The sequence below is a fragment of the Oncorhynchus mykiss genome, chromosome 18 (genome assembly GCF_013265735.2).
Source record: "Oncorhynchus mykiss isolate Arlee chromosome 18, USDA_OmykA_1.1, whole genome shotgun sequence".
Lineage (NCBI taxonomy): Eukaryota > Metazoa > Chordata > Actinopteri > Salmoniformes > Salmonidae > Oncorhynchus > Oncorhynchus mykiss.
This window is the reverse complement of record NC_048582.1, coordinates 57,115,725-57,142,778: the sequence shown is the minus strand read 5'-3', so window position 1 is coordinate 57,142,778 and position 27,054 is coordinate 57,115,725. Positions and strand designations below refer to the sequence as shown.

The 27,054-nt window shown below is 40.9% G+C and overlaps 3 protein-coding genes and 1 long non-coding RNA gene across 4 annotated transcripts; 3 read left to right on the top strand and 1 right to left on the bottom strand.

The window, feature by feature from the left end:
* Positions 1–2,155: 2,155 nt before the first annotated feature.
* LOC110496577 lies at positions 2,156–5,291 on the bottom strand. Its single transcript, XR_002469579.2, has 2 exons — positions 4,916–5,291; positions 2,156–2,586 (listed from the first exon to the last, which is right to left on the bottom strand). It is a non-coding gene; the product is annotated as an uncharacterized LOC110496577 (long non-coding RNA).
* A 2,692-nt stretch (positions 5,292–7,983) lies between these two features.
* LOC110496576 (homeobox protein Hox-A11a) lies at positions 7,984–11,314 on the top strand. The gene is made up of 2 exons (XM_021572547.2): positions 7,984–9,087; positions 9,918–11,314. Exons 1-2 carry the CDS (start codon positions 8,445–8,447, stop codon positions 10,148–10,150), a joined length of 876 nt encoding a protein of 291 aa, XP_021428222.1. The 5' UTR covers positions 7,984–8,444; the 3' UTR covers positions 10,151–11,314.
* Positions 11,315–12,547: 1,233 nt separating this feature from the next.
* LOC110496574 (homeobox protein Hox-A10) lies at positions 12,548–18,652 on the top strand. Its single transcript, XM_021572546.2, has 4 exons — positions 12,548–12,811; positions 14,436–14,629; positions 15,784–16,812; positions 17,657–18,652. Exons 3-4 carry the CDS (start codon positions 15,927–15,929, stop codon positions 17,929–17,931), a joined length of 1,161 nt encoding a protein of 386 aa, XP_021428221.2. The 5' UTR covers positions 12,548–12,811; positions 14,436–14,629; positions 15,784–15,926; the 3' UTR covers positions 17,932–18,652.
* Positions 18,653–20,423: 1,771 nt separating this feature from the next.
* Positions 20,424–25,311, top strand: LOC110496573 (homeobox protein Hox-A9). Its single transcript, XM_021572545.2, has 2 exons — positions 20,424–23,817; positions 24,209–25,311. Exons 1-2 carry the CDS (start codon positions 23,268–23,270, stop codon positions 24,451–24,453), a joined length of 795 nt encoding a protein of 264 aa, XP_021428220.1. The 5' UTR covers positions 20,424–23,267; the 3' UTR covers positions 24,454–25,311.
* Positions 25,312–27,054: the final 1,743 nt, after the last annotated feature.

The following is a 27,054-nucleotide window of genomic DNA, read 5'->3' as shown; positions in this document are numbered from 1 at the left end:
AGAAATATTCAAACTGTGGCAGGCGGACAGAGCAGAGCAGAGCAGAGCTGGACTGGATTCCATATTTGACACACTCCCGGTGCTCACTGCATTGTTGGAGTTTTGCTGCCACCCAAAGGCAAAACTAGGAATGACAGCTTCTGCAAATAATCCATGGAGCAATTCAATTTGGAATTCCCTGTTGCGTAAAATGAATAAAATAGGTTGAGAGAGCTTCACATTACTCACTGTCTTGCTTGATTCACGCTTAGCGGCAAATGGGCAACGTGAAGTAAGAAATACATGTTCGTCTGTAAATCTTTGTTGCTGCGTTATCAAATCAACCTGATGTGTTTACAGGCTATGTCATTTCACTATACATTTTCCATTTCATATCTGCACTAAAAATAGTTGCCTTCTTCCATGGAGTACGACTTTTTTATCCGTTTTAACAGCTGTTGATGTTGAATCACACGAAACAAAAACACAAACATACATTTTTGTAAGCTTTCAAACATGAATAATGAAATAGAAATCCACATGAATAGCCTATATGTAGGCCTATTGTATTAACCGAATAGTTGTCTGGTGGAGGAGCAGCCTATACTCTCACACTGAGCCTCGCTCTCCAGTTTGTCAGGCGGGGAGATGAGTAAAGGCCGGGGCTAATGGTGTGCTCTTTACTTTGACCTTCACTGTCTACCTGGGTAATGGAGACTATGGCGAGGGCTGTAATCTTCAACTGGCTATAGCCGAGAAATACCGATAGCGTTTTCCATATGCCTAGCCTGCTTGCCAGAATAGCGCATTCAGTTGTGCCTTAACCCGGTAGACAACGTGGGATACTCCGTTTTAAAAGCAGTCAACTTTAGGCTGGTAAACACCGTGGGATACCGGTGTTTTAACAACAGTTAAGCAGAGGATCTTGCCCGAGACTATGTTCATCACGCCTCTGTAGGCTGCACTCATGCCCTGGCCTATTCATTTACCAATTTGTGTAAGCGGTGGTATTTTATCCTCTGCCGATATAAATCCGTAGGTTAATTCTCAATTTCCACGAGGAAGGTCTATGGACACCAATACATGATTTTGTAGTCCTCTCCAAAATTAACCTTGTGTGCGCGCAAATGAGTCTGGCTGTGTAGTCTATTCTTTAAATTAGGTCTTACTTACACACTTTGTTAGTCATTTGTGTCTTAATTACATGATGCTATTGTTCTCCACTTCGTATTGACGGAATACAGGTAGCCTATACATCCGTTTTCTTGGGCATTTTGCTTTGTTCTCGATGGAATTCTTTGTTATTTTGAACGGCAACACAGCTCATATAAACTAAAGAATAATCTGAGCATACGTATCATTATAGACACATGTGGTTCGTTTTCGTTTCATACCAATCCCTATATAATTTCTTCCCGTATTTATTTATACTCCGAACTCTAAAACATGATATTATTTTATGGTATAGCGTTAGTTTCATATTTAGTAGTCTAGTTGAACACACTGAGTTGTATGTTAGCTAGGCTATATTCTCTGTTACTGTTCTAGCCTAAAATAATATCACGCAGAACATAGGCCTAAATCATACACACGCCATTTAAAAAAAAAATGTTACTCAGATATAGGGTGAATTTATAATCGGAGAAAATTAGCGTATGTATGATTTAGGCTTGTTTGTAGGCCTATGTTCGGCGTGATATTTGTTTAAACTAGAATAATAACGGAGAATGTAGCCTAGCTAAAATACAGCTAAAATACAGCTAAATGTGTTCAACTAGGCTACTAAACATGACATTAAAAAAGGCTACAGTGGAGACATAATTTAGCTTTTGATTGAGCTAAATGTCGAATTGACCCAAGGAACAGTGCACGGGTATACATTGTTGTCACACCTCTATATGGGCAATTCATTTTACTATCACAGTTTTTTTTTTCACTAGTGAATAATGTAATAGAATAATCACACGTGACCTCCATATGAGAAAATCAAGTTCAAACGCACGAGATGCGTCGACAAAAAGCAGGCCTGTTTTTGTTGCTTCTGTCGCCGTCAGAGAAAAAAATATTTGGATATACATAGGTTGCTGCTATTGGTGGGTCTACTTTACCTTATTTTAGACTGCCCAAAACTGCTGTGAATCCTATAGAAGGCTATAAAATGGAGAGAAAAATACGCTGTTTTGTTTCACAATTTATTAAGCTATAGCCATTGCAACATTATGTACATAGGCTAAGCCAAAGGTTCATGGCGACAATTTAAAAAATGTAGCTTTTGCCTTGTGAAGTTATTTGCTCGCCAATTCTGAGCTAAATCCACATGATTATAACCCATATTCCATCACAAGGCTAGTTCGGTTCTTGCGGTTGTCCACTCTCCATCGCTGATGTCATTTTACTCGTTTTGTGGTACTCTGTCCTTGGGAGTTAAATGAGAGACTGATATCAGTCGTTTCCCTTGAATTGATCCAAGAGATAGTACGGCTAAAGCCACGTCCTCCCATTGACCATGGAGTTGAATCGTGTTCCCACTAGTCGGGGTTTGTCCTTGTGTGGTCCCTCCTCTGTCCCTCTGTCGTCGCCATCGCCCTCTCCCAACATTTCTGTGACCTGTGGATAAATCAACAGTTCTTTACTGATTTAAATAAAGTTCACGCCTCCTGGTATATTCGTGTTTGTTAATTCGTATTGACGTACATGCCAGGGCTTTTTGATCAAGTTTCATATGAATATATCTGTGTAGTAGTAATCGCCCTCCTTGACGCCCTCTTCGCTTATAGTCATAGACTTGATAACGGCCTACAACTCAACAGCCAATATGGGATATAAGTTTAAAAAAACACCTATATATTTTTTTAAATAATTTGGGCATGAGATAATCGTAAACTACATTTTAGTTCTACTTTTTACGAATCAAAGGAAGCACGTGTTTGTATGGAAATCCAGAGCAGTCACGTTCATGGTAAAGACGTTGTGTTTTGTGTTGAGGCTGTGCGTAATTGAGTAGCGCCTATGTACAAAATACAAAAAGGTCGAATACTGTTCATTAACTGTTAAGTTTCACATTTTAATGTCACGTGCACAAGTACAGTGAAATGCCTTCCTTGCAAACTCTAAACCTTTTATCAATATCAATATAGCACTAAAATAACATAACGTAGAACAAAAACACACGATCAATACAAATAAGAAATAAGAAGAACACGATAAAGTAAGAAGCTTTCTACAGGGTCAATTCCAATACCATATTTAGAATGTGCAGGGATGCTGGAGTGACAGAGATAGATATGTATAGGGGGTAAGGTGACTAGGCATCAGGATACACCATAAACAGAGTAGCAGCAACGTGTATTAAGATTTTATTGTTGCACTTTTTCTATGCACACTCACGGGACTCTACTCACTCACGCACACTGACACTCCACACACACATAATATGCTCACACATTTATACCGACTCTACACAGATATTCTGGGTTGGGTTTAGAATGAATGTTATTGTAACGTGAGAATGGTGTAGCGTATTCGATGTTTACTTTCAACATGTAAACAATCATTCAACTGCAATTGCTGAAGATGTATAGGACATCACCAACGTTTTTTCTTTGAAAACAGGAGACTTCACGCCAAATGCAGTGTCAATTTAAGGAGCATGCGACATTTTGTTTCCCATTCATCGACTCTAAGCTGAACAAATAAACGGTACACAAAACATGGTACACACCACGAAACATGGTACACGCCACAAATAAATGGTATACACCACTTTCTGAATGGTAAAATCGCACTTTGATCAACAACAAAAGTGAATGATTGTCAACCTCTAACTTGCTATTGTTGTGTAGGCTATCAACAACCCCTGGGCTTTAGTAGTACGTTTAAATGTAATTGAACAACAGAGACAGAAACAGTGTACAATGTAGGGACATTTTAAAGACATATCCCCGGACAGCAAAGATTGAATTGTTTCGTCATGTAAAACGATTTATGCCATGTGTGCCATATTTGTCAAAGGAAACGACAACCAATACTGCAAAAGTACCTAATATTGACTTAGATATGTCTAAAGTTAGTGTTAGGTCTTTCTCTTTAATATTGCTTACTCTGGCAGTCCTTTCACCTTTATTACCATCAGTGGGACTATATAAATCCCTATTCATATCCCTTTGTTGAGAACAGATCTAGTGAAGTGAATATTGTACTGTGCGTAAAGTGCATTGTTTAATGTAGCAAATGGAGAAGACTATAATCAATGTGTTCTTGATCATTACAATTCTCTGAAGTAATATCAAGTTTGCAACTAATCTCAGTGTAAACTTACTGGTGTCTAGGGTTCTACTGAAAACTACACCAAAACATCTGCTATTCCAAAGTCTAGGACGCAGTCCACGAAAGTTAAGTTCATTTTTAGACCTCACTTCACACATGCAGACGTCGATCGGTCTGGTAACCTAAAGCCACCTTCTCCTTTCCTTAACTCACAGAGTTGCTGCCAGGAGCTGAAAATGCATTTGTAATCAGGGAAACTTCATCCGGGGCATACCGTGCCCTTAAATGGCGTCTGCAGTCCTTACTTTAAGGGCCTACCCCGTGGGCGGTGACCCTCTCCCTCCCCCGAACTTGAAGTCGACCGCACAGACAAAGCTATGGCGTGGGGGGCTTTTACGCAGAAATGCCGTCTCGTTTTTTGGCCACCGAAGAAAAGCCACAATAACTAAAGAGGGATGTCTTAGGCTCGACATGAATCAAGTGTGTTATGAAGCGTCTTCCTCGAACATAAAAACTGTTTACATGAAATGTTGAAACTTAAATGTCTATCTATTGCTTGTTTCTAACTTTAGCTAACTATTAAAAAAAAATCTGGGTCAGTATAGACAAATTGTTTACAATGTGTTTTGCAGCTCATTTCAATTTTGATAAGAGTAAGTTAGAATCTTACCTGTTTAGGTTTAGAATGTCTGTTTTTTTATATGTCGCTGCACGGCTTTGGCTCCTAAGTCCGTGTAGGTGGCAACTTCCTATCACGCCTGGTCGGTTTGATGGTGTCTGGCGGAGAAGGAAAAATAGGAGCTAAGGCACTATAAAAACTCAGGTCTGTGCAGAGCAGCCACTGGTTTTCCTGGGCACCCTGTGCTCAATTACGGCTTAGCACAAGTCGTAGAATGTGTCTGGTTTGACAAAGAGGCGGAGCGTGTGGTCGCGAAGGCATTGTGTTTGTTTGTGTCCCCACAATTATTTAACGTGACGATGCATGGACGGATAACCAGGGATATTCTAATGCTTCTCTTTTTTTTTTTTTTGGAAGAGGGGTTTAGCTCATACGTACGGTTTCTTTGTACATGTTAGGCTTTCGAAGTCGTATTACATTAGGCCTACATGTGTCATGTTGGCGCGTCCTGAAGCTCCGTGTGTGTGGAAAGGCAGAGTAGATTTGGGTAAAGCGCTGCGGGACAAGGAGAGAGTCCCCGCGGTCCTAATCCGCCCTCTGGTCGCTCGTTCACAGAACATTGGAGTCAGATTCCACAGTCTCACAAGGCACACAGCACACCGCTGTGGTCCTTTACACTGTTGTTGTGCTTTGGAAATAAACGCATAACACGCAAGAAGACTGATATCTTAGCTATCCTGTAGTCAAGACAAGAGAATAATGCTATACTCTTAGGATTGTAATGAAAAGGTATCATTAAACAACACACTCCAAAAGGATACATCTAGATAGATATTGTTTTTTATTTCAAGGCAACAACTTAATTGTATAATATACTTTATTGGGTTGTTAATGATTCATATGCCTATGTGTTTTCATTCTATTTAATGGTTGGGAAATGGGTAGGCCTACAACACTCGTGAGGAACATGCAGTTTATTGTATTTTGTGTAATTATGAGATAGAGCGGTGGCCTTTTTTTTTTATGTTTAAGCATTAACCTTTTTTGACTAGTGTTCCACCTTTGGTTAGATTGTCTATACATCACGTGTTAATGAGGAAATAAGTGTTTACCCAACATGGTCTTCAGAACGAATAATGGTTTCGAAAATAAATATTGCCCATAGGTCTACGGATTCCATGAAAATTGTTTAAACGTTTCTCGGGAAATTGGGTTTAAACGAGGATAATATCTGGAGAAATCATTCAAAACAAAAAGTTGATTCAAAATCAATGTATTCCACAATAGTGACAGTTGTAGTGTGTTGACGTTCTAACCACGAATTCGAATATTGTCTGTACTATTTTCTGGACCGCTGAAGGGGGCTCAGTCGGCAAAAACAGAATTGTATTGTATTTCACAATGTCTTGTAGATCATAGAGACATGTTTATTTACTCATTGTGCGATCTGTGCGTATTAATATTCTTAGCCTTACTTATAGGCGGTGAGAGCAATATCCGTATAGGCCTATCATTCACAAGTTGTGGAGTTCAAGCTGAAAACAATCGAATTGTGTAGTAGAAGCCTAATTGTGTAACCTAACTAGTAACGAACTATGATTTGTATAATATGTATTATTCAACAAACGTCCATTTCCAATTAGGCCTTTTGTTGGTCTAGCTCTGGGTTTTTCCAAATATCCAGACAGACACCCACAATCGCACATTTCTCTGTATTTATTTAAATACTTCCTGTGTACCAATATGAAGTAAGCCTACTGATCCAGCGGCTCCTTGGTTATTGCTGTCGTAAACAATATTGTGCAATATTGGCAACTTTTTAAATACCGTTTACAAAACGTCCGTCTTTTTTTAGGTGGCAAAAGTGAGATGATCTACTGGTTTGGACTATTCTAAAAGCCAAGCGTCGATATGAGCTATGTCTGTTGGTGTTGTATACGTGCTGCATGGCCTAAAATGTCTGCTTGGTGGCCGCGTCGTCGACTGGAGACATGGCCAAACATCAAGGGTTACTTCAACATGACCCTGACTGACAAATGTTGCCGTGAAGCCAAACGGTCATGATATAATATTGTAAAGTATGAGCACACACCTGTGACAAACATCAAACATAACATGAAAATAATATTTGAGTTGTTATTTTTGCAACTGGTGCGCAGGCAGCCTAGTGGTTAGAGCGTTGGGTCAATAACCGAAAGGTTGCTGGATCAAATCCCGGAGCTGACAAGGTAAAAGTCTATTGTTCTACCCCTGAACCCACTGTTCCCCGGTAGGCCGTCATTGTAAATAAGAATGTGTTCTTAACTGACTTGCCTAGTAAAAACAATCATATTCAGCAGTATTAAAAAAAGTGCAATTCATGAGCGATCAGTGATTATCTCAATCACTCAATCTCAATTACAATACTCACTGGGCACAGATGTCAGATCAACGCGCGATTTACATTTGGGTGAATTCAACGCGTAATGAACAAAAACAATTCACCATGTCATTGGATTTAGGTTAAAAGTTGGTTGAAAAAAAAAATCGAAATGCCCTTACCTTGATGACTTTTGGCAAATCCAATTACTTTTCCACGTCATCACATATATTTTGGGGGGGTTGAAATTATGTGGAAAAAACTTTGATTCAACCAGTTTTGCTCAGTGGGTATACACAACAAAACACTATGTTAACTACAATGTTAGCTGTAGGCCAACCCGCAGGTCCCACTGGTCGTTTTAAACATTCAGGAGCCTTACTGTCGCTGGGACAAAGGATTGTTTGGCACTATTACTTTATGCCCTGGTGCCCTGTGTCATCTCCCTGAGGGGAGTAGCTCAAACTCCTGGTAAATAGGATGTCTGTGGTCCATCAGTACATTTCGGGCTTTTGTGAGGGCTCTTATATTATAAATGACCTCCAGACCTATTGATTGAAATGCACGTCCTTTGGTCAAGTCCAGAGGATACAGATATTACACGTGTTGGCACGCCTCAAATGCATAAGGTTTTTACCAAAGATGACATCAAACCCTCAGGAATACCATAAAGCTTACAAGACGCATGGATTCAACGAGCACCCCCAGATTAAATGTCGAAATGCACATAGCATCTTTAAAATTGATATTGAATCAGGTTAATCCTTCGATAGCAATATGTCACTTCTCTACATTTTAACAACCAATGCAATTATATATTTTTTTCTGACTTGCAGCATATAAGGGAATTAATTTTAGACCGACATAGCGATAAACCACCAATGTCAAGCTTCAGGACAACTTGCAGTCTGTCCCACACTCACACTCAGTCACTGAATAACTCCTCGTGCTCGCACACGCGCGTTCACACTGACTCACACACCCTCTCTCATTGCGCACACACACACGCTCTCATACACGCGAAAGCTGTCAATTTCTGCCGCTGGTCACGTGACCCACGCCTCCCTGGAATGGATGGAGATTGCTCTCCACGTCAGCCTACGTCTAAAAATTTCTGCCTCGCGGACCTGCTTCAAAGAGGCAAGAGCCAGGGCGCTCCAGAGCCATGTAAAGGGCGGCTCTAGAGGCATGACCCACATAGAGTAGTAGAGTGAAGGAGTGATGGATTTTGACGAGCGGGTCCCCGTCGGTTCGAACATGTATTTGCCCAGTTGCACCTACTACGTCTCGGCGGGGGCAGACTTCTCCGGTCTACCCTCGTTTTTGTCCCAGACCCCGTCTACTCGGCCCATGACATACTCGTACTCCTCTAACCTGCCTCAGGTCCAGCCGGTGAGAGAGGTGACGTTCAGGGACTATGCCGCCATTGACGCGTCCGGTAAATGGTCACACCGGGGGAACCTGCCCCAGTGTTACCCCACCACGGAGGAAATGGTACATCGGGACTGTATGTCCTCGCAGCCCACCATGGGGGAAATGTTTGCCAAGAACAACCCTACCGCCGCTGCTGCGTATCACCACCACTCCGGCGCGGGCTGTGCAGTGTCCAATTTCTACGGGAACGTTGGCAGAAATGGGGTGCTGCCCCAAGCCTTCGACCAGTTTTTCGACACAGCGTACGCCAACGCCTTAGAAACTCCGTCGTCTAACGACTACTCAGGGGACAAAACGGCCACCAAGCAGACAAGCTCCGCCGCAGAACACGAGCCATCGTGCCGGGAAACGGAGGGGAAGGAGCCGCGCGAAGATACCAGCAGCCCGGAGTCCTCTTCCGGCAACAATGAGGAGAAATCGAGCAGCAGCAGTACGTATTAAGTCAGCACCCTGGTTATGAGAGAAAGTTTGCAATCTAGCGCGCTGCAGTTAAATTTTTTATATGCTGTTTTATAAGCGTATAAGGTTTATATAGGGCCTGTAGATTTCCCCCAACAAAACTTTGTTATAAACTACAGGATCACGTGCTTTGAATTGAAATTGGCTGTGAAAGACATCAGGGCTAGTGATTTTTCTAAACATTCCCTAAAGTATAAAACAAGCACGTAGTTATGGCTGTGAATTGTAAGGTAGCCCTAACACTCCTGGTCGAACATTCATCTTTTGAATCATAAATGTAGCCTAATTTCACGGGTTTCTTGGCGTTAAAATAGCACTCCCGTGTAATGAGGGTGGTGCCTCTGGTTTAGGGGTTAGCACATTGGAGCTCGTGTCCTAAAGCAATCAGTCAGACTGTTTTACACTAGTATGATGTTATTTCCTAACGTGAGAAATCATGACGCTGATCAAATATCATCTATTGATGTGTTATTACTGTTTATATTATTTAAAAATTAATTTAATTTTGTCTATACATACATGCATGCTGCAAACTGTCAATGATCATGTATTAGTGTACATTCCTATCCAGAACACTGCATATGCTATTTCATGGTTTCATATTGTAATTTAAATCACTGCATAATTAAGCTGTATAAATGAAAGGTTATGGTAATATTTTATTTGGATTGATTTGGCCAATGCGTAATTATAGTCTACCTAAAAGCCTATATAACCTTGCCTATAAATCCTATAACATAGTCATGGATGATTTGAGATATTTAGATTTTTTTATATGACCGACATTTTCTTCTCTTCTAGATGGACAGAGGACTCGTAAAAAAAGATGTCCTTATACAAAATATCAGATCCGAGAACTGGAGAGGGAGTTCTTTTTCAGTGTGTATATCAACAAAGAGAAGAGACTGCAGCTCTCTCGTATGCTGAACCTCACCGACCGCCAAGTGAAAATCTGGTTTCAGAACCGAAGAATGAAGGAAAAGAAATTAAACAGAGACAGATTACAGTATTACACCACGAACCCACTGCTTTAGGAGTGACTTGTCATATGCGTTTACAGACTTATTGACTCGCTGTGGTCTCTTTCCCCTGACATATGTGTCAGCAACAACAACACAACAACAGCAATGGCTGTAGCTGCAACACGATGCTCAACTGTTAATTTCAAGTTCGTGGACAGGCAACATAATCTCTCCTGATTTCAAACCGTTTGAGAATGAGCATGATTTAACTGACACACTGACGGCATTTTGGCCATTAGACTTAAAAAAAAAATTTAAAAAATCTGCGGATGTTGTCCTCACCAAGACTATGTTCTCTTTCTTGTGTATCCTAATATTATTGTGACACAGAGTCGCCTTCATTTTCTTCTCAAAAGGCGGAGAGCCTTATCAGTCTACCAATGACTGACCGGGGTGATTAAAAAAATACATCCTCTTGTAAATTACATTTTCGGTTTTTAAGATCGTACAAGTGGTGACGTGGTAGGACTATAGGTTTCCTGTGACAGTGAATATGTGATGTTGTGCATTTAATAATGGAGGCTAGGACTTTGGTGTGACCAAATAATGAGACTTGGGAGGGTGAGATTGTAAAGTGTCTTTTTTAGTAAGGTTATTTATTTTGTAGCCACTCATTTCCTAAAGAATACCAACTGCAAAGCTCTATCAGTAAAATTATAGGGATTCGGTGTTACATTTTGTTGACCCCAAACCCTCTACCATTGTAATAGTTTCAAAACAATACATGTAATCTGGTTGTTTATATTTTGTGTACTTGATTACCACACCCAATTTGGCTTTGAATTTGATGTTAATGCACGGAAAACCCACAATGAGAAGAATGTTAACCACATACAGACAGAACCAGATATAAGCTTGTTTAACCTCATTGCTGTAGCAGCCTATAGTCGAATTGTTGCCTTGCGACATGCGTGTAGATAGTACAGGTAACGGACAAGGCCGCAGTCTTTTGATACCCAGATTGAGAAAATGTGCATCCAGGTTTTGTTCAAATAGGACGAAATATTTTTTCCATTATTCACAGGTCTTCATGATTTTCATTGAATTAACATGAATGTTAAATGCGTTTTGAATATACTGTCAGGGACATAATATTGTATCAACTGCTTGTTATGTCCGACACATTCTGTATTATCCTATATTTCCAAATTAAAAATGAAAATATTATTGAAGGAATGTACAAATGTGACTGGTTATTGTACTCAGACTCGAAACTGTTTTGAAAGCTGTTATTTCCGAACACTTTACCTTCGCATAGGCCTTCTACGCACAACTCAAAACATTTTACGCAGAAAAATAAGACAAGAAAATATAATTTTGAATTGTTCAACCTGTTTTTGTTAATTAATAATTGATAGATTAAACATCCAACATTTGGTAAGTATGTTTAAGAGTAATTTACTCGAATTTGAAACCTTATTCGTGTGAACAATATTTATGTGAGAAATGTATTGATTAATACCATTATTTCTTCAAGCTACTAAGATGACTTATTTATCGTAAACGTTGATATGCACATACATGTTAGGCTACTAATTAGTTAGACTTATATTCCTTATTTGTGTGACGTTGTATTTTCTAATGGCTTTTGCTCATTGCAATTTTATAGGGTGACATGCATGTTCCCACTATAGTCAAAAACTGGTTGAATCAACGTTGTTTCCACGTAATTTCAACCAAGAAAATCAATGTGATTACTTTGAATCAACGTGGAAAACGTTTTGGATTTGCAAAAAGTCATACATTTATGGGGGGGGGGGGTTCACCCAACTTTTAAAGTAAATCCAATGACTGGGAAATTGTTGGTTGACTTTACGTTGAATTCACGTTTGTTGACAACTCAACCAAATTTAAATCAAAACTAGACGAACTGATGTGCCCAGTGGGTTATCGCTCAATGGAGTTCATTCATTGGCTTTGAACTTTGAATATTTTTGTCTCAGTTACCCACAACGCTGTGGTAAACAAGCCTAATACAATCTCCATATGCATCTAATTTTCATTCACCTGCTTGTGACTTGTCTCTCACAGATAAGATTAAAACCACCCCTTCTTCCACAACATCTTCCTAAGTGAGAACCGCCATATTGGCTGTTATTATGACTCTGTTTATGAGTGCCAGCCGCAGCGCAATGGCGTTCATATATGACAGTCAAATGGGCCATTAACGCAGAGAGAGAGAGGCTGAAGTTTATGGTTGCCTCTCTCCGCCATAGTCCGGCCTAGCCTTGCCAGGCTCATCCTTTATGGCGCGCTGGAATTCCGTCCCTAATTACTAGACATCCTCCCCGTTGCCGCAGCAACGCGACCATAAAACCTGTCTGAGAGTCTGGAGCATTTGTACAATTGGAGTGCAGTGCAATAAACCGTCTGAGACCCAAGGTTATTCACTCTCTTACCAAGGAGACGAGAGCGACGATTGAGGAGAGGACGGATAAGAAAAGCCTCTGCTCACTGGGTGCTTCGACTTCATTTGAGAGTGCATTTCCCCCATTGCAGGTTGTCCTTCTTGGATCAGAGTAGTGGCCATGGCCTGGTGCTCATTCGCAGACGCTTCCTCCTGCCACCGGGCGGCGCTGTTGAGATCAAAGTCATTGCCGTGGATCTTTTCATCTGCAAGAAGAACCCAGCGTAATAAACCTTCAAGATTCTCGAGGGAAACTTGAAACGCAGGTAAATTCTCGAACAAAGCCCTTGCATAGCTTAATATTCTGTGAGATAACTGGCTTATCCTGTAAGTCGATTCTTTGAACAGTTTTATTATGCCCTGCTGTATTTAAATATTTATTTAATTTAGCTGTTTTGATCATTAGGTTGCACATGTCAATATGGTGGTCAGTATTAGAGAATGATTGGCAGTAGAATTGTTGAGGGCCTAGCTAAGATATGAAATGTAGTAACCTAATAATGCAACCCATCTGTACGATGCTGTGTGCTCTGCTAATTTTGTTGGACTTGTATATTTTAAATGTAGGCTATGAGCAAGGCCCAAAATATCTAGCAAAATCTATGCCCAAAATATCCAGCACACAGGCCTAATTTAAGATATCGAGGCTATTTACAGGCTGAAAGTATTCTTTCTCAATCAGGGACAGATGTAATTAATGTCTTATCTGAAGTTTTTCATCATTAAATCTTCAGTCAGCGGGTGTTAAATATATATATATATATATATATATATATAATTCATGATTTTTCTGATGACCTGGAACTAATGTACACCCTCTTAAATCACAAAAATCACCTATGAAGTCACTACTCTCACTCAAAGCTTAGCTTTTTGGACTCAATCTGCCTTTGGTGTCCTTCCAGAATGCATTACACTCTGGGCGGTGCCAAAGTATAAATTATGTGATTGGGAAAGTATTTGATTGTGAAACGCCAGGAACGTGTGTCCCTTTCCTTCCTGTTATAGAAAGCTAAACAGAGGGGGAGAGATTCGGTATCAGTCCAAGAGGCGAGGGGGGTTCTCCATGGCTGTTGCATGCGCGTGGACTCCCATCTCCTACTCCTTTGTTTCTCGTGAAAAATAAATACTTCCGCCGGATGTAATAAAAATCCGCATTATTGTTCATAACTGCACACGCGACGAACATGATCCGTTCGTAACGGTCTCCCCGGCCACCATTATATGAGGTTGATCAAAGACATTGACCAGAGTAAACTGTTTTGGTGGAAATGATAGCTGGACAGCTGTGAAATGAAGATTTAGTAGCCACAATTAGGCTAATAACTGTAACACGGAGATATAACTGATAGGCTACAAGTCAATACAGGAGCGTGGGGTGTGTGCTGACGTTTCCGAGCTGCATGTGCACAACATTAATTAATGTCAACATTGAGTGTTGAATTTCCAATGGCTGATACTTCATAAGATCATAGTATATTTTTTGCTGATGGTGTTTTTGCTGTGTCTGGTAGTAAAGTTCACACATAATGTTATGCAAAGTTTACTCATTGTTAATTTTATAGAACAGGCAAATAAATGATTGGCGCACGGCATTTGTCCCCGGTATATAGTCAACCCCAGTTATGCATCATATAAACATTTTCCTTCCTTATACTTTAGAATTGAATAAACTAATACCAGTTTCACATCTATGTTTAATTGTGAGACATATTATATTAGATGTCATTTTTCCTGACAGTGGAATTTGAAATAATTTCTAACCCTCGAGTAGCCTATATCACACTAGACCTACAACTATGTACCTATATAATGATGTATAAATGGGCATCTAATGGGCATGCTGTTTTAACATGTTAATGTATAATTCTATTTCCATTTTGCCTTCAGATGGACACCACAGGGTGAAAACCGAGCCGGGAGGCCACAAGCCACCTGGTCCTGGTAATGGTCAAAGCTGTCCGATATTAACTTCAACCTGGGGATGGAGAGAAGGCGCAGCACACCATGGACGCAACAAAATGGAGGGATACCAATTGTGTCCCTATAATACCCCTAAAAGGGAAAGGGAATAACCTAAGCAAGTACGTAAGCATGGTCATTGAAACCCCCAAAACATAAATGTGTCCAAAACATAAATGTGGTGAGTTGTGTGAATAATGCATGTATAGATAGGCACACCTTTTTATATTTCGATAAAATCCTAGTAATTAACATCTGCAATAGTTTTTATTTTACAATGCCTTTAGGCTATAACACGCTTTTACACATGGTAATCACACACAATGTACATCAGCAGGCGTTATGTTATCATGCTTCGATGCTAAATGTACAATTATTTACAATTAATCAGACACCCCAAAAGAATCTAGTGCTGCTATTTGAGTCAGATATACACAGTCTCTTTTGATATCACCATATTTATATCTTATATATATATATATATATTTATATATATATATATATATATATATATATATATATATATATATATATATATATATATATATATATATATATGAAATAGATGTAAAGCAACAACTCCTTTGAACACCGATGCAGTTGCCGTGCGTGAAGCTTATTATGTTCCTGGTAATTAGGCCTGCTGCCTTCATCAGTCTTTTATTTCTCTAAAATCCATTGACTTGTCAAGGAATTAGACCCACGCAGTGATCTCTTTTATTAAAGCACTGTAAAGGAAAGTGTCGTTTTCTTTACTTGTTTACGCCCTGTTTACTATACCTGTTTGAACCTGGGAACCTTAATGTTGCCTTACAGGATTGTTGAAAATGTTTGCGCGTGAAAAGGTATAGGCCTTTATTGGGCCTGTTGTTGCGTCTGTGTCTTATTTGAAACTAAAATGGTTTCCATGTTGTCTTCTTCTGTGAGATATATGCATATGGAATGTATTAACTATAGAGGCATAGGGAGCAATAGGGAGCCATATAGGGCTTATAGCAAACGAATACTTTTATTATAATACTTTTATGTTATGCACAGTTCAAACGGATAGGGGTTCAGACAAACTTCTCTTAATGCTGCAAACCAAATTGATAGTCGATAGGTATGCTGCACAACCCCCCTATGCGCATGCATGGGCGTGCATACACCTCTTTTTTTATTTTCGAATGTTTGCATTCTGCACATAGGGCCTCGCCCCTCCGGCGTTATGGTGCTGCATTAAAGCGAGGTGAGAGATACCCACTGATTACTGTGCTGTCTCCTTTATCTGCCTCAGACCCATGATGGATATGGTCCCGGTTGCTACGTGGCTCTGGAAGGGGAGGGGCTCTGCGTATCCGAGCGTTCCTATTGGCTCCAGAGTCTGCACGGTGGAGAGGGGGGTACCTCTAATCATATCCAGCATGTTTTGCACAAGAAATGTCAACCAGAAAGGGCTATCTTCTCCCCTCGCCAAAATACACCACAATAATGGCATGCTCGGACAGCCCCGCAGGAAACGCGTTTTTTGTGGATTCTCTGATCAGCGGCCGGACCGAGGGTGGAGGGGGACACTACTACCCGGGCAGCAGCGTGTGTCTGCCCCATAACGCCGCATCAGAGGTGTCTTACGGGCTACAGAACTGTGGATACTTCCCAGGTATAGGCAAGCGGAGCGACGCAGGTCCCCAAAACATGTCTGCCGCGTCAGGCGCGTATATGTCAGGCATGGAGATGTGGATGGACGCGCAGAGGTCGTGCCGAATGGACCAGCAACAAACTGTGGGTCCCCAGGTCGCGCCCTGCTCGTTCCCGCCGAGCATTAAGGAGGAGAGCGCGTACTGTCTCTACGAGCCGCAGAAGTGCCCCAAAGCCTCGACCGCCGAAGACCTGACATACTCCAGGCTAACCACAACAGGCCCAGGTTCAGGCTCATGCACAGTCACCGACGGTGGCGGTGGTGGGGGTACTGTGCCAGTGCCTGGCTACTTCCGCTTGTCTCAGATGCACGCACACTCTCATAAAGTTTACCACGGCGCCCAATCGAACCCTTCTCATTCTCACTTTGGCCTACACCCCCCTGCACATACTCGCTTCCACACCCCGACCCCCCCACCGTCCTCAGCCTCAGCCTGCTCAGCCACGGCGGCTTACAAGAGAAGAGACACGGAGGAGGCTCTGTCTTCCGGTACCGCGTCCCAGCCCCAGCAGACGCACGCCCCACTGGGGGACGAGGAGGCACGAGCGTCCTCCGACGCGGAACCTTCATCTCCCGAGGAAGCTGCAGAGGACCTAGAGAAGGAGATGCCAGCGAAAACACCTAAAGGTGAGCTGAGGTCATTAAAAGGTGTGGTCACTCTGCCACGGTTGGTTTTATTGCGTGCTGTATAGTAAAGCAGGTATGGGGATGCGTAAAAAGGTTATATGGTAACACCTGCCGAAAGACTGATTTCGTCTTTTGCATTTTAAGGTCATTCGGGTGTTTTTATTTAGTGATTATATATGGTCTATGTGGTCTTGCCGTAACCCAAAGGCTAAATGTTTTGTCAATAGCATTAGCAGAGGAGACACCATGCTTTAGTTCAGAGAATTTCGCTGCCTAAAAGTCAAGCGGGTGTTAAAGTTTTGAAAAAAGAATAGAAGTAAACCAGTAAAAATGCTGTGGTAAAAAAACCGTGTATTATTAAAAATGAATGCAATTACTTGCTTAGGCTTAGACTACTGCAGGTTTATTTTACATTTTAGGTCTTTGTTTCTTTGGACAAAAAATGACTTGACTGGCACCCAATTTAGGGCTAACAAATCGTATATCTACCCATAAACAAATAGGCTACTAAAACCGTTTTTATTTTGGGGCGGTGATATTTGTTCTTATTATAGTAGATCTAGAATGATAGAAAATGTTATACATTTCTGATTTTCTTTTGTTATTATTAGCAAATGTTTCAAGTCCAAGCAAAGTACACAAGGCCATGGAACTGTCCTTATGAAAATACCTATATCAAACCATTGACTTGCACAACACACACACACACACACAGACACACACACACACACACACACACACACACACACACACACACACACACACACACACACACACACACACACAACCTATCTTATATCTTACATAGTTGATAGCCTGAAAACATGTATACCATTTTCTTTAGGAGACACAGAAAGCGATTGCACGGCCAACTGGCTAACAGCAAAAAGCGGACGGAAGAAACGTTGCCCATACACCAAGCACCAAACACTGGAGCTCGAGAAGGAGTTCCTCTACAACATGTACCTGACTCGCGAGCGTCGCCTAGAGATCAGTAGGAGCGTGCACCTGACGGACAGGCAGGTCAAAATATGGTTCCAGAATCGCAGAATGAAACTGAAGAAAATGACACGGGAAAACAGGATTCGTGAGCTCACGTCAAATTTTGGTTTCTCGTGATCACTTTGAATGTTTTCAATAAGCTTTGTATTGAACTAGCTTTAGTTAAAATTCAAGATGTAAAGGGCACATCTTTAATAGGCCTACATACAAACCTTGTCTTTGCATCGTCCTATATAAGCTACTGGTAAAACGTGAATGTTATTGGGTTGTCTCTTTTTCTTTCTTTTTGTTCGTTGATTCGGTTCTGTTGTTGTCACTTGTTGGGGTAGGTGTGTTGAGTAAAACAATGGAAGGAATTTGCTTTGGGTCTTATAGGATTGTAGCCTACTTAAAATACTTAAAAATAAATATATGTTTGTTGTAGATACAAATATAAATCGCATTTGAGATGTCCGTTTATATTGCATATATGTGGGGAGTTTCCTTTACATTTATACTGCATGAAACAACATGATTCAAATCCATCTTTTCCTGCATTTTGCAATGTGGATCACACTAAAATGTAAGGCCTGTAAGGGAATAAGATGAGTCGCCCTGTAAATGTATTCTTCCGATGTAATGTTTGGAGATATTATGATGAGCTGATTGTAAGTGTACATAGAACAAGATACATTTGATCCACTTTAGGATAATATTGTTGTGCAGACTCGAACTAAGGGAAATGTAGGCTACGTGAGCAGTCTACATTGTGAAATTGTTTTTATTGTGTATATCATTATGTACATATGAGGTTGTGTTTTCGTGTATTGCGTAATAAATTATCAGTTCACAAAAACTGGATTAGTATGCTTTTGATGTCCTTGTTCAGAACTCTGTATTTCTCGCTAATTCTTTGTCTGTAAAGAGAATAGGCATTTTGTACAGGCCAGTTGAGGTTGTAAGTGCACTTTGGGTTGCTTGTGCATTGCTTGGCTTTTGTCTTCAGAAATGTTTTTAGGATCCATGGAGTAGCTCTCGGAAACGATTTAGATATGACACCAGCCATTATGTCTAGGCGGTATAGGCAAATAACACTGCAAGCCTAACCGGCTTTAGTAGAGTTTTATGACTTGCTCGTATATGACGATTTTCACTCTCCCCAAAGACTGGCTTCAGTCGAGAGAGCCATTAAGCCGGAGAGGAGGCTAGAGACAGTCGTAGGAAGTTACACTGCATTTAGACAGAATTAGACGAAGTCATCCTCTTTTTTCTTGTGATTGGAATAGCGCAATAACTTCGATGAGTGGGTGAGTCAATTTGTTGTTTTGGATTTGGGTTTTCGGGACACCACATGTTTAAAACATTCCGGTTTCCAGCGAAAGATTTGATACTGAACATGTCAAAACATTGTAGGCTATTTTTAATACAGGCCTCTTATGAACAGCATGGGTGATTGAGATCGAAAACCAAAAGAAGACGTGGCGTTATGCATTGGCTGCTGTGCGTCTTGAGGCGTCGAGCGGACTGTGGAGTGGTTTAGGTAGTTTCATGTTGTTGGGATCCATTTTCTACCTCTACAACACGAAACTGTCTTAATTGGCCCAGTTTAATACATCGATACGTCAGTCAACTTAATCTGGGACACGTGCAATTTAACTGGATTTGATAATATTGATTAGTATTGGGAGTGTTAATTGTGGTGACATAAATAAAAAAAATAGGACCTTTCTTATTGCCTTTACCTGTTGGGAAAGACTTGCTTTCGTGTATATCTCTTATCATATCGTCAGTAATATTTATACAAACTCTATTTGTTATTTTTCATCGTTAAATTAAGCCCCTGGATGCCTGCGTCCTATATTTATCTTGGTAAAAGCTCAGCTATAGGAGAGTTGGACTTGGAATTAGCGTAAAGCTATAAGCATGTTTTCTGTCAGTCGTGACGCGGCGACGTCAGACAAGGCCTCGGTTACGACCACTGCATTGGAAAGGAAGGGGAAGTTGAGTGGGCAACAGCGACCTCAGTGGCGCGCCGGTGGGCAATAGAGCCGGATGCTTCCGCTGTGCAATATAGCCCGAACACAAAAGAGGCGAAGGGCTTTATGGCGACATTTAGATCCGCCAGACAAGCTGTTATCTGTGGGCAAAATAAGTAAATAGCCCCTGCGGTTAACTGGGTCCGTGTTGAAAAACACCCTGATTTAGTTTACAGCCTTAAAGTGCCATTGCCTTCCCTTGTGTCTTTTCTTTTGAAGATGCCTGTCTGTTCTGTGTTTTAGTGCGCATAGCCTTTCCCTATCCACTATCCTCTTTGTTTGTTTCTAATGTCTCTAACACATTTTCATCCATGCCTTATCTGATTCTGCACAGTGGTACACGTTCGAGGATGAAATATTATCTGTTCAGTTAGAGGTGTGTGGCATAGCCTACTGTTTTTTCATTCAGTAGGAAAATATGCTGGAGTGGATTCTTTAGCAGCAGTGAACCGCCTGTGGCCATGTAGGGTGTTGGCCCAGCTTTCACTTTTATTGGATGGTAATAAATAGAACACGTATTCTGTGTGCAGCTATCTCCATTCTCTAAGGCTATGGCGGTGGTGGTGGGGGGGGGGGGGGGGGGGGGGGGTGCAAGGTTCGACACAATGTCTGTAAAGTGTTACGCAGGCGTTTCCTCTCTTCCTACTAGTCCATATAGTATCATATGTTGTGTCCAGACTTGGGGTGCACGTTCAGTAGCTTCTCACCTGCTCTTGAATTACCCCACATGTATTAGTTACCCCACATGTATTAGTTACCCCACATGTATTAGTTACCCCACGTGTATTAGTTTGTGTTGTTGCTTATCCATTCAAAAGATACACCTGAAAATCAAATGCATATATAGTGTAGGCTTGACTATAATTTCCAGCGTCTTGGTTTATATTTCGTGTTTCAAGTTTTAATGTCACATGCACAATTACAGTGAAATGCCATTCTTGCAAGCTCTAACCTCAACAATGCAGTAATCAATAACAATGTAATACTAAAAATAACATGAGGTAGACCCAAAACACACAAGAAATAAAAATAAGAAATGAGAAGTATACGCGAAAGTAAGTCCGCGTACTATATACAGGGTCAGTCAGTTCCAATGCCATATTTACAATGTGCAGGGATACTGCAGTGGTAGAGGTAGATATGTAGGCAGGCCTATAGGGGTAAGGTGACTAGGCATCAGGATGTATGATGAACAGAGTAGCAGCAGCGTGTATTATGATTGTATGTCAACGGGTGTGTGTAGAGTCAGTATAAATGTATGTTATTATGTGTGTGTGAACAAATGATGGAGTGAGTGTTTGTGTGTGTGTGTGTTGGATTGTCAGTGTGCGTGAGTGAGTGTGTAGTGAGTGTGCATAGAGACTTTGCAAAAATAAAATACAAGGGTCAACTCAGATAATCATTGTAGTCATTTTGCTAGCTATTTAGTTAGCTATTTATTACTCTTATGGCTTGGGGATAGAAGCTGTTCGGGAGCCTGTTGGTGTCAGAATTGATGCACCCGTGCGGAAGCCAAGAGGACAGTCTATGGCTTGGGTGGCTGGAGATTGAACATGTGTTAGATTTCTGCTATCAAATTTGATTACAACGTGATCTATGTGTCTGAATGACATAAACAACCCCATTTGTAAACTATCTAGTGCCTATCTATTATCTATTAGTTGCATGTAAATGTCACGACGTAGGCCAATCTCCATTTTTTTTTTGTATGGAAACTCTTAAACTTCTAAGTGATTTAGTAGTTTACATAATGCTATCTTTGTTATAATTTTCTACTTAATAGTGCATTGTTGTTTTCGTTAGCCACGGCGGATTTCATAATTGGCTCGATAATGCTGATATTTGTAATAGTGCTTGTGTTTCTTATGATAGTGGTCTCTCATAATAGGTTAATAACATTCCTAGTAATAATAGGATAATGTATTTAATAGGATAATGTATTTAAAAAAGAAGCCAGGTATCGATTGACATGCTACTATGTGCACACTATTTTCTACGACGAGTTTTCATAATTGTCGTTTATTTGTTTTAGCTGAATGATTTAAATATGCCACAACTAGGCCATGCTTTTATGCTTCACCATTAGGCTATTGAGATACATGAATAAACATGTATGTTTTTTTTCTGTAGGCTCAATATAAAAGTTGTTTAATTCCTCAGTTCTGTTTAATAACCAGAATACGTTTTTATCTTGTCCATGGATATACGAATATAATATTAGCCTAGGACAATAACATGATTTTTTTCCAAATGTATTTTTTTTAAGACGTCAGTAAATTAACGAACATATTAGGGTTCTATAGCTGTGAGTAAATGGGCCTACTATGCAAACACAAATACAATTCTATACTAATTTCCATTTTCATACTCAAAATAATCTTACATTTACTGAAATAATGTTTTTTTTCTTCCGGTAGCTGATATATAAACAATATCATAGGATGTTAAGGAAATAACAAATGAAACTAGTCAGATATTATTCTCAGCAGGGTTTTAGTCCGATTAGTCATTAATCTGATACTATATTATTATTGTATAATACCAAACTAATATGTTAATAGGCTATACAAAATAGCACGATATAGCACAACATTATGTGCTTATCTTTAAACCGTTTTTTCTTCGGGAATGTTTGCTCATAACTTTCTCTGGTTCGAAGACAATGAAAATATGAAAGGTTGAAACATTTTGACGGAAGATGAAAGAGGTTACATACTAGGATGGAAAGCGTCCCAAAGCATTAGTTTTAAGGAATAATATGTACATAATTTACCTTCTTTTGCGCCATAGAAAGAATGCAATTTCAGACATTTGGTTTTGTTAATAAGCCCCAATATGGAGAAGTTATTCTGGTTAATTTCAGCCACTGTGTGTTTTGTTGTGAGTATCATTGGTAATGCTTATTACCCTGTAACGTATGTGTAGATATCCCTCGTTAAATGTGTGTTTTACCTAATTTGGGAGGATAATTTGGGGGATTTACTGACCTACGCTAACAGGGACAGATACTTTCAATGGCATTTTTCAATTGTATTTTTCTCAATGGAGTTCAGCCTCTCCCTTGTCACGGCCCAACATTTATATCAGAAATTGCGTACTAATCATATAAAATAATAATAATTTGCTTTTAAAACTAGACTTTGTCAGGTTTTAAGACAAGAGACCCGCAAGCATTTAATAGTCAAAGGGATTGATTTATTATTTATTGTTCAGCCTTTGTGATCACGTGCGCGCATCACCCAATCGAATGGCAGCCCTGCGTCCGAACTATTAGTAGACTGTAGTTCTTTGTGGTGCCAAGTTGCTACTTGATTTCTTCAGATTTTTATTTTGTGAGAGTGGGGTTTAGTGCGTGTGTATGTGTGTGTGGTGTGTGTGTCGCGCTTGTATTTGTAAGTATCAGTGTATGTGTGCGTACATGTGAAAGTCTCTTTTGCCATGTCGACATCTGGAACGTTGACTAGCTACTACGTCGACTCCCTCATCTTGCCTGAGAGTGAGGCGCTCTCCGCGCCCAGATACTCCTCCGGTCCGGGGGGGCTCCAGCACGCGAGGCAGCCCACATCGATCACCGATCACACTGAGCTTGGGCCCTGCACCTTCCCGACGAAAGCCCCGGTCTTCAGCCCGTCCTGGGGCCATGTACCGACCCAGTTTCCAGCCGCCGTGTCGTCGGTGTACCACCACCCTTACGGGAATCACCGAAGTCCGGCTCCAGGCGACCTGGAGGGTCGCTACATGCAGTCCTGGCTGCTGGAGCCCATGTCAGGGTCCTTGCCTTTAACTGGATTACCAACGAGTCACCACTACGGGATCAAATCCGAGAGCCTGGATTCGGGAGCGGACAGCGTGCTGCCTGGATCCCACACCGCGCTGCTCCTGTCCGATTTCGCCGACGGAACGGCGGTGACTGCATCCCAGGTGGACAAGGACACACTACCAGGCCAGACCGGGGACCTGAACGAGGAGAAACCGGTCCTTGATCCAAGTAAGTGCTGCTTCATCCTTTGACATTTGGCCATGCTATGTTCTGTAAAGCTGCAGGGATGCAGATAGAAATGTGTGAGTAGTAGAGGGGGCGCGTGTTTGAAAATATGCCATTCAAGGCGTGCCATTCATTTATAGCGACTTGATAATAGGCTAGCGTTCTCTCACTCATTTCCGTGTTCTAATAATATGGGTTTCAGATTTTAAACAAGAGCAAGAGCCAAGTATGGGAGTGCATTGCTACTTTGGAACGCATTTATATTTTTATATTCAGAATTAATATCCAGAGCTTTTGTTATCAGCTTCGTCCCTTGTGGGTCATATGTTTGTAGGACATTTTGCCCAGCAGCACCGGGCTCACACCAGTCTCGTCTCGCACTCCCTCTCTCCAGATAACCCGGTATCCAACTGGCTCCACGCTAGCGCCACGAGAAAAAAGCGCTGTCCATACACCAAGCACCAGATCCTCGAGCTGGAGAAAGAGTTCCTCTTTAACACGTACCTCACGCGGGACCGTAGGTATGAGGTCGCGAGGCAGCTCAACCTTACGGAGAGACAAGTCAAAATCTGGTTTCAGAACCGCAGAATGAAGATGAAGAAATGTAATAAAGATGGTGGACCAAAAGATGATTTATAGGTATGATTGATTGAATGAGAACGTAAAAACATATCCGAAATAAGGGGGATATCTGTGAAAAGGCTCTTTCTCTGCTGGACTGCATTTTTATAGTCGTTGTTTCATTGTTTTATCCCTAACAGAAGCTGTTATGTGTCTTGTAAAAAGCATGTCCGGCTCTACTCGTCGGTTTGATGCAACTAACTACCTTTATATTGCACAATTTAGCAGTGCGCATTATTTTTTGTTATTGTTATTAGGATGTTAATGACTGAATTATAGCCTCGGCTGTGAGGGCATCTGTGTAAGGCATGTACCCTATTAATAGGCCTGTTCTCTGTGCTCGTTTGTGTGTGGATGTGAGTAGCTATGTGTGTGTTCTCTGGTTTGTAGATATAGGCCTATGTGTATTTCAGGTTAAACTGAATTTAGTTTCAAATGTTTTTTTGTTGTCGTTATTTCAACTATTGGTCGATTTGAGTTGGAGGGATAGGCTAAGGTAATGGTGGCATTTTGAAGCGGGTGCATGAGCATCAAAAAGCCTCTTTAAAATGCATATTGGCCTGTTGATAATGTTACTAGAAGCTACATACAATGATATTGTCTCTCAACTACCTATAATTGCAAGAACCTAATTTCATTTTAACATGACTTTTCGTTGTGAAGAGACAGAATGCTTGTATAGATCGTAAACTATGTCTGAATTTCAGGGAGTAACATTTGAGAGGACATATTTGTTAGAAAGGAGAGAGACTAAATAAACAGAAACACTGTATGCTACCTAATGAATACCTCATGGTCTGGGGACTTTCAGATTTTTGGTTCTCAAATGTAATTTCTACTATTTATTGAATAAAACAAATTATATCTGCGAATGCAGCCACGTTGAATTATTATAATTTCTTGAGCATTTGCATGTCACTGTTCACTCTAAGATTTAATTCAAATTAATGTGATGCTCTAAAAGAAAATGATCAAATTCTTAACGCTATTGACACTCAGATGTATTGTAGTTTACCAAATGTAATGTGTATAGGACTATTCTAACATTAGTTTGTACATATTTTTTCTCTCAAACAAAATATTGGAATAATACTAGCAAAAACACTATTCACGGGGTGTTAGAAAATAATAACAATTACCCATTTATTTCATTTTCCGTGAGGGAATTCGATATTTTGAACGCGCACTTTGTTATTCTTCCTTCAAGCTCGCACGCAACACACACACACACACTATAAAACGGTGTATGTGGGGGGGGGGGGGGGGGGGGGGGGGGGGGGGGGGTTCAAACAGTCTGTAGCCCGGGAAAATAGGCAGGCCCTGCGGATCGCTGCACGCTTGCTGCTCTGCTCTGCTCTGCTCCGCGCTCCTTGGCAGAGGAGGTTGTTAGCTGTATACAGCCATAAAAGACAATTACCACTATAACCGTTTATGGGGTGCAAAGCGCTGCAGGGCGAGAGGACACAACACAAGAAAGATGTCGAAAGCTTTGACAGCTGATGCCTAAAATAATGTAGTATGTGTATTCTTCAGCTATGATCTGACACCACCGCTCAGTTTAGACCCGATGCTTCTGGACACATAATGGTCGCTATGTTTTGAAACCGTCAACATGAGCAGTGCGGTCGACGTTTTCAGCGTTCAAAGATTTACTATTTAAAATGTAGCTTTGGCGTCATTCAGATTACAATATATTTGATCTGAGCTTCTATTTAACATTTGTATCAAGAATGAGTTAGGTCTATTGATGTGGGCCGGATTGGATTATAAATCTAGAGAAGTTCCCTCAAATCTGCGCTGTAGCCTACCAAGCAATTTATATCGACAAAGAGTAGCCAATAAAAATTGAAATTATAGATAGGCCTACTTGTGAAATAGGCTACAACTGAACCTTGGAACTGTAAAGCCACATCCTCACAGAACCGCCCTTGGTTTATCAGACAACATCATCCACAACAGACACGCACATATATTTTAATGCACGAATATATTAGCTTTAGTAAATAAAAACAAGGAAATTGCAGTTGTATGGAGCCATATAGTGGTGTTGTGACGCGCTAGGCCTCGAGGACGCAGATGGACCCCAAACTTCAAAGGCTCAGCCAGAGACATAGCAATAAAACGCCTGGTCTGCTATACTGTCTGGCATTCCACTTTTAATGGGTTTATGGCCGTCCAGACACAATTAGACCGTTTCCAGAACTCGGCACCCATTTGTTTTTTCTCTTTTCTGTGGGACTGCAGCATGGACAAAAGGCCTAGCGGAAATGATCAGCTTTATTGGCCTCTCCCCCGAATGTTGCTCGCCGGACTCATGGTCATCTCGAGCGACCCTTTGTTTGTACCTGGCCTGGGAAAGTTCTCTCTCAGTTTCTCTGGTAGTAGCTAGTGTTCTGTTCACGCGCTGAAAAAACAAAAAGGGCAATAAAACAACAGCGTTATATGAGTCAAGACCTAATCTCAGTATAGATGAGACCAACATGAACATTTTAGATATAATACTCTCGATTGTCACCATCGGACCTCCATCATCTGTATTCCATGTGGAAATAGAACTGCAGGCAATGAGAGCCACATACATTAATCGCATTCCTATTATGTGATTTATTTATGTATTTG